The sequence below is a fragment of the Amblyomma mixtum genome, chromosome 8 (genome assembly GCF_055824585.1).
Source record: "Amblyomma mixtum isolate Tamu chromosome 8, ASM5582458v1, whole genome shotgun sequence".
In the NCBI taxonomy this organism is placed as follows: Eukaryota; Metazoa; Arthropoda; class Arachnida; order Ixodida; family Ixodidae; genus Amblyomma; species Amblyomma mixtum.
In genome coordinates this window covers 56,492,699-56,500,446 of record NC_143019.1, presented here as the reverse complement: position 1 = coordinate 56,500,446, position 7,748 = coordinate 56,492,699, and the positions used below count along the sequence as shown (strand labels likewise).

General features: G+C 54.2%; 1 protein-coding gene across 1 annotated transcript; it reads right to left on the bottom strand.

The window, feature by feature from the left end:
* Window positions 1-54: 54 nt before the first annotated feature.
* On the bottom strand, window positions 55-1,313 carry LOC149332539 (nicotinamide riboside kinase 1). The gene has a single exon (XM_089558165.1). The coding sequence runs from the start codon at window positions 1,203-1,205 to the stop codon at window positions 624-626; it is 582 nt and encodes a 193-aa protein (XP_089414291.1). The 5' UTR covers window positions 1,206-1,313; the 3' UTR covers window positions 55-623.
* Between the last annotated feature and the right edge of the window lie 6,435 nt (window positions 1,314-7,748).

Here is a 7,748-nt window from a genome sequence, read left to right as displayed (position 1 = left end):
GTGGCAAACAATGGCCATCGAAAGAAGATGGCCACGATGGAAGGGAGAACTTCGTTCGCATTCAGAAAATTTATTTTTACTTCTGTATATAACTTGAAAAGGCATTAAAAAGATTGTGTTTGCAAAGGAATACTATATATAAAAAATAAAGTGAGTCGCACACTCATATTTGTGGTCCTTTTCATGGCTTCAACTTTAACGTTGGAAACACCCATTCATAAGAATTTGTCTTTCGGCCTGTTCGCAATTGCTGGCTTATCCACATGAAATAGAGCATATGTAGTCATGGTACGCTTGATGGGAAAACGAAAGACTACTGTTTGCCAAGAACAAGTGCTTATGCAACTTCATTTTTCTTTAGTCTTACACTACAGCAGTACGCATAGCTCTACAGCAGGGTACTGAGACTGAGAGACTGATTATGCGCACCTTTGCCTTGCTAGATGTGTCTCGATGATAGCACATGCTCGCTCTGCAGAAGCTTCTCAATTCCCCTTTTCGTTACTACGCAGAGGTAAGCGTCGGAAGGGAAAACTAGACCTGCATATCCTGAATATTGCACCACCGCAACTATCACTTGACTGCGCTTCGCACACTGCAAGAGTATGACCTACATCTGTATGCTACTTTCTGACATCAAGGCTATGCTGTTTTAGGAAGTTCTTCAAGTCTTCCAGCACTTTCTGGTGCAGTTCTCTCATGTCTTGCGTTCCATCGAGGTAAACGATGTCATTCTGAGAGTCCTTCACCTCTTGCAAGTTCTTGAGGTACATAGGCCAGACAACCTTCTCGAAGTAACCGGGCACGTCGGCTGGGTCGTAAGTGCGCGTCTGACGCCTGACGAAACACTCCTCTCGCGGCAGCGTGAAGAAGTACCGCTTGTCGAATAGTTTCGCCAGCTTCGGGTGGTTGTATATAATATGACCGTCGATAATCAGCAGCCCATTCGGTCCTCGCGGCGGCTGCGACGTGCACGCAGTGACAGCGTCGAGAAGTTTGTCCCAGTCGACGCTCGAAAGTGCCTCAAAGTTAGCGTGATTCAATTCGACGATCATTTCGTGGTTCTCGTCGAATTCGGAGCGGAAGTATACGTCTTGATGTAATACGACGCAGTCTTCGAACACCTGTTGCAGGTAATTGACGAGCGAAGTCTTGCCGCCGCTGGTGACCCCGGAGACTCCGACCAAGATCCAGTTGTTGAGCATTGCAGCGCTGAAGTTGTAATGCAGATTAACACGGAACTGCACGGGTCTTGCGCAAGGATTGATAAGAGCTTTTCGCTGGAAGAAGGTCGGCTAAAGGTGAACTTGCCCGCTTTTCCTGCAGCTTGTACTCCACGGATTGCTCACGGCAGTCGCAAGTTCTGCACAGAATCACTTAGAAAGAGAGAGAAAGCTTTCGTGTCAGGAGGAGTGGTCAGCACTTGCGATGAGCATGGCTATGCGAAGCAGAAAGCAGACGCTCATGGCTCATGGGACAAGTTCGTGGCGAAAGAGGCTTTCATCACTCGATATCACCTTGTTGCTCTCTGCGCATGCGCAGTGTTGCTATAGCGACGGTGACGCGGTTCAGCGCGTCGTCTGCTTCCCTCGGAGCCGCGTCCCCACAGCCGTTGCTTGCGGGCGCGGCGGCGCCGACGAATATGCACGCAGGTGGTGAGCGCTGACGGTTCGCAGGAATGGTTTTGCAAACACAACAGCAGTGAGAACGTCTACGCAGAGTCCTCCCCGCATCTCAGAGCCTCGGCGCTAGCATTTATTTTGTTTTAATTTGCATTTCGGGTGCGCCCCGAAACCAGCGCGGTTCCCTGCGCACCGCGGCGGTGGCGCACCGGCGAGGGTCCACATCGAGGACAAGCTGCACCCCGGAGGGGCTCGTGCATGCAGCGCCGCCTTTAGGGTGCCTTTCTTCTGGCGCGTGCATTTGATTGTAAACCACGTAACACCGGTCACACGCTCCTGCTCACCCGAAAATGCTTTCGGAACTGCAAATAAATCACACATTTCACATGTCAAAGGCCATGCACACTGCAGCTATATATGCCAAGCAGTGCAATGTAAACAGACGCTCACTCCGGTACGGCGGCGAGGCGCCTGACGACCTGATCAACGAAATTTCGGTCGTTCATCGCCGTGTTTAGGCTATCAAGTCGATTGTCATGTCATCTTCGCTATCAGACGAACTTGACAGCAGTTCATCAATAGTGGCAACCATCCGCTTTCTCTGCTCCATCGCGTGAGGCCACGGTACTAGTACACTGTAGCCACGGTGTACGGCTAAAGGCGACTTGTCCGCAGCACGCGTCCCGCAATGCTTGCCGGGATTGCACCCCTGCTAACCGCCGATTTTCCGGGTGCGAGTCGGGGCAACGAAAAACTGACCCGGTAAGGTGCGCACCGGTGCAGTTGATCGAGGATGCTATTAGTAACTCGTAGACGCTGGTAGAGCCAACGTTGTAAGGCCAGAGTACAGCTGTTCTAGACGCTCCACGAACTCCGGCGGAAAGCCGAAAGCCTCGAGGACGCCGAAAAGGTAGCGGTGCTCGACACGATCAAAGGCTTTCGCCTGATCGAGTGAGACAAAACAACCCGGTATTCCCGTTCTCGAATGAGCTAGTCACGCGTTAATGCGAGAGACGAGAAAACCGAGCGTCCGGGCACGCTGCAGGTCTGCGCAGGGCTTACGAGCACCGCTAAAACCTTGCTCAACCTTTTAGCCAGCAGCGACGCCGCGATCTTGTAATCTGCATCAAGCAGAGTGATCGGGCGCCACGCCTGAGGGTCGGATGGACACCCGCCTAGCTTCAAGATGAGCGCTACGCGAGTGTCTCTAAAAGACTCCGGCCTCTCGCCGACCCTGACAAAGGCGTTCACCATCCGGAGGAGGTGTTCCTCCAGGACGGTGTAGAACCTAACATAGAAGCTGGTGGGAATACCGTCAGGGCCTGGAGCTGAGGCTGTGTTCATGCCTCTGACTGTCTCGAAAAACTCCTCGGAGCTAACAGGGGGGCTAAGCTGTGTCCCAAGGTCACTCGGCACCTGTGGCAGCTGTCCGCAAAAACTAAGGAGGCTGAGCCCCGCCGTCCGGCGCCAGAAACAAACAGTTGCCAAAAGTGACGCGTAAAGGCGTCAGAGATGATAGTCGCACTGCTGCTCCTGGAACTGTCAGGCATAATCCCCTCTTCGACGCGAACCTGCCGCGCCTCGTCCAGTCTGCCTGCTCGCACCTGTCGTAGCACGGACGGATCAGAAACTGGCCTGCTATCAGCTAACGGCCACCTGGCCCTTCTGCTAAGAATACAGGAACCCTTCTTTTCCGGCAATAAAGTTTTCTCTCTCTCTCTCTTAGGCTGCCTCCCTTCGCGGACCAAGAGCGATCGCCACACTGCTTTTTTATCGCCCCAGCACATGGGACCCTCGTCGTCTCCACCCGGGTTTCCCAGCGCGTGTTCAAGTGCTACCACGCTCGACCAACCTGTCAGCAGACATGGATCCATACGCCATGCGTCTACACGTGGGGCGCCCCCGCCCATGTCCAGTACTGCTGACAGAGGTCGATGATCGCTAATGCGTGGGGTGCCCGGGGAAACGCGAGCACATCGCAGGACACCAAACAGCACTCGAGTTCTCGCGGACACAGGAACTTATCTATACGGCTGGCTGACATGCCCCGCTCCCAGGTGCCACCAAAACTATCGCCGTGTAGCTTAACCCACGCGTCCATCAAACAACACAATTAAAATCACCAACAAGAAAACAAGGATAACTGTCTAACAGAAAAGAATCCAACAATTCGAAAAAACTATAAGAATCGGAGCGGCGGGCTGGCGCGTACACCACCAGCGCTCTGACGCAACAAACCCTTCCCTCCAACCGATTGCTATCTTTCACATATCCCCGCTGCCACTTCGAGAAGGCCGGAGAGGCCGCCATTGCCCTGGCCATCACACGCACGGAGGCTCGATATATACTGTCAGATTCTAAAACTGCCATACTAAATTTTATTCGCGGGAGAGTTCACGTCCCTGCATTTCGCATACTGGACTCCCTCGCCGCGCACCCGCTCCGCCATGTGGAGATGATATGGGTGCCTGCCCACTCCGGGAATCCTGGGAACGAGGCCGCCAACGCTTTAGCCCGAGCTTCTCTCAACCGGGCACCGGCTGCCTCCGACCTGGGGTTCTCGCGGGAGCGCATGCACTCATTCAGTGAAATGACGCAGGCCTGCGAAGCCGAGCGTCGGCTCTACCCCCCACCTCATCTCTCCCTCGACAATTACCATCCGACACTTTGGAGGCGGCTCCAAACACGCATTTTGCCCTCCACTTATATACGCTCGCGATATCACCCAGTCCACACGAAGCCTTCCTGTACCCTCTGCCACCACCCCAAAGCCACTCTCGACCATATTCTTTTTCTCTGCCTGGCAGATCCTCCCCCGCGGGGCCTGAAGCACCGTATACCACTTGGGAGGCTTGGGAGACCCTACTGCGCTCTGAGGACCCGGCCAAGCAAACCATCGCCACATGCCGGGCTGCCAGCGTCATGAGCCACCGGGACATGAACGTTTGAGTGCAGTGTGGCCGTGCGGGGGCCCAAGGACCGACGTGTCCAAAACTCCCTTGTTCCAAATTAAGTTTTCATCACCATCATCCTTCCACTCAGGAAGAAATCGACCGCAAGGGTGCGGCCGTCGATGCCGTAGGTGCAATGCGCGCCAGAGCTAAGGGAGCTATTGACAAAAACGACGCCAACACCACACGAATTGCACAGCAGTACAGTGAATCGTCAATGCAGCCAATCAACGCCGCAATCCTCCCAAATGGCCCCAAAAGGAACGCTATTGATCGCTTTAGTTTCCCCAGTTATCACAACATAATCATTGCACTCTGTACTTGCGAACGTGAAGTTGAGCGAAGAATTCACGTTGCGCATAACATCAGGAGCGCGTATTTTAACTTTCTTCCTCTCTGCTCCGGGAAAGGCAAGGGAAATGAGAGCAAACTTTCGCCACTCCTGAAGGTATTCGGCATGACGGCTTAGTAAGCACGCCCGACTGCTAAGTCCGTGGAAGTGGGTAGCGTTAAGGTTTCCAGGCGGTCAAAATTATTTGGAGCCCTCCACTACGGTGCCTGTTTCTCTCCTGCTCCATTCACTCCCTCCTCCTTTCCTTCCCACACTGCGCGGTTGAGGTGTCCACCGAGAAGCCAGACTGCGTCTATCCTTCCTAAAAAAATGGCCATCCCAAGTAGAATTGCGGAAGCAACGGCGCGGCATTCGCAGCGGCGGCGGCACCTCTGAGTCACCCGCGTAGCGGAGGAGTCGGCGGCGGCTCCGCGCTGCTTCCCAAGTAGAATTGCGGAAGCAACGGCGCGGCATTCGCAGCGGCGGCGGCACCTCTGAGTCACCCGCGTAGCGGAGGAGTCGGCGGCGGCTCCGCGCTGCTTTCCAGATGTCTGGAATATAGCTGTCGATGCGAAGATCCAACTCCACGCAACCTGATTTGGGCCCCCGGTCACCAGGGACTCCAGGGAAACGAACAGGCCGATCAGGCCGCCCGCGCACTCTCTGCCCGGGCTATCTCCCTGTCCTTAGAAGGGTACTCCCAATCAGGCAATCTGGCCGTTACATTCAAACAAATCACCGATTACTACAAGGAGGAGCACCGGCGCTACCCGGCACCTTGTAAGGGTTTGGATCGCGCTGACGAGCGCCTCCTCATCAAAATTCTTACTAACACTGTACTGTGCCCGGCGGTGCTTAAACATTTCAATACATCCTTTGATGGCACGTGCCAGTTCTGTGGGGAGGTGGCTGACACCTTCCACATGGTTTGGGCGTGTCAGTCAAACCCATCTATCCCCCCCAACCCCAACCCCACCAGAGAGGACTGGGAGGCGGCCCTGCTCGGCTTTCAAGACCTAAAAAGCCAAAAGGCTTTGGTTCAACGGACGTGGGCGGCGTTGCTTGCCAATGGGGCACCGGAATAGGGGCTCCACCCAGTATTGTAAGGGGAAAGGGCCAATAGGGTCCTACCCCAATCACCTTTCTGTAAAAAACTTAATTTCCCATAAATGTTTTTCACCACCACCTTTCCAGATGTGCTGCATGTGACGTCACTCGCTCCTCGAGCATGCGCAGTTGGAGCTCTCCGGGGCTCCGCGATGTGAGAGAGAGAGAAAAGTTTATTGTAAGAGGAATTCGGGGATCGCCCCAGGGTCCCCGTACGACCCCACTGCACTCAAGTTTTTATGTTCCTAAGGTCCATAACACTGGCAGCCCGGCCGGTGGCTATGGTCTGCACGGCCGGGTCCTCCGAGCGCAGCAGGGTCTCCCAGTCCAACCAGCTCTTGAGGTTCTTTAGGTCACGCGGGGGAGGGTCCGCCGGGCAGAGGGAAAGGATGTGGAGGGAAGAAGCGAAGGACCTTGGGCATAGGGCGCACGCCGGAGTGGGGAAGGAGGGATGATAGTGGGCTAGGGTAAGGGGTCAGGGGAGAGTGCGTGCCTGTAGTCTGCGCCAGAGTGTTGCGTGGTTTTTATTAAGGGAGAAATAGATGCATATATTCTCGACTTGCTGCACCAATGCCTGCTTCTCTAAGACGAGATCTGTGCAAGTATTTCGCGAGGTGGTCACAGCTGTGGGAGCCGTTACGAGCGAGAGGAACGGGATATTCTCCCACATAAGTGGTAAAAAATTCCAGCTTGTCTTGATATCACATTAAAGTCCCCACCCACCCTGCCACCCTGGCAGGTGGTATAGTTAATGGTTGATCGCGAGAGTTCGCTCACGGTTGTCTGCGGTAACGCCTGCAGCCCCCATCTCTCTCTCATCACCCCACGTTCCTATAAGCGCGATTCAGGCGTCCACTGTCCCAGGGAGCCAGTTACGCGCACTTCCTTTCCTTAAAATGATCGGAGTGTAAACGTTGTCAACGCCGACGCCACCGAACACAATGAGCGCCGACGGCCTATGGCTTCAGCGCAGCGTTTCTGGCACAACGTTGTCAATGCCTGCTTCCCATATTAAGGCGAAAGCCTTTAATGCCTCATGATGTCGTTAGCAATCCGTGTCGGCAGCCGTGTCTGCGTCCGTGTCGGCAGCCGTGTCTGCGTCCGTGTCGACAGATGTGTCCGCGTTTTGACGGGTGTCCACCGAGATATGCGAGACAGTGACTGCGTAATTTCCTTTCCTCAAATACAATTTTCAGTTTCTTCATTACGGCCCCTCTTTCTCTTTCTTCTTTCACTCCCACTTCCTCCCTTCCTGTACGGTGCGGTTCGGGTGTTCACCGAGATGACAGAGAATTTCCTTTCCTCAAAAAGCATTGCGTTCAAAGGGCAAGGCTTCGCGCCGAAGGGGGTGGTGGCGTTCCTTCCTTCCTTTACGGTGCGGTTCGGGTGTCCACCGAGATGACAGAGAATTACTGCGCCATTTCCTTTCCTCATAAAGCGCTGCGTTCAAAATGCAAGGTGTCGCGCCGAACGGGTGGTGGCGTTACTCCCTTCCTGTACGGTGCGGTTCGGGTGTCCACCGAGATGACAGAGAATTAAATTTACTTTCCTCAAAAAGCGTCGCGTTCAAAGGGCAAGGCATCGCGCCGAACCGGTGGTGGCGTTCCGTGGACTGCCTGGCAGCGCTACAACACGTTGTCGCGTTCCACTCCTAAAGGCGAAGGTTAAGCGTAATTAATTAGCAGTTAATTAGCATTTAGTCAGTAATAGGTAATTAGTTACTAATTAGTGATTGTC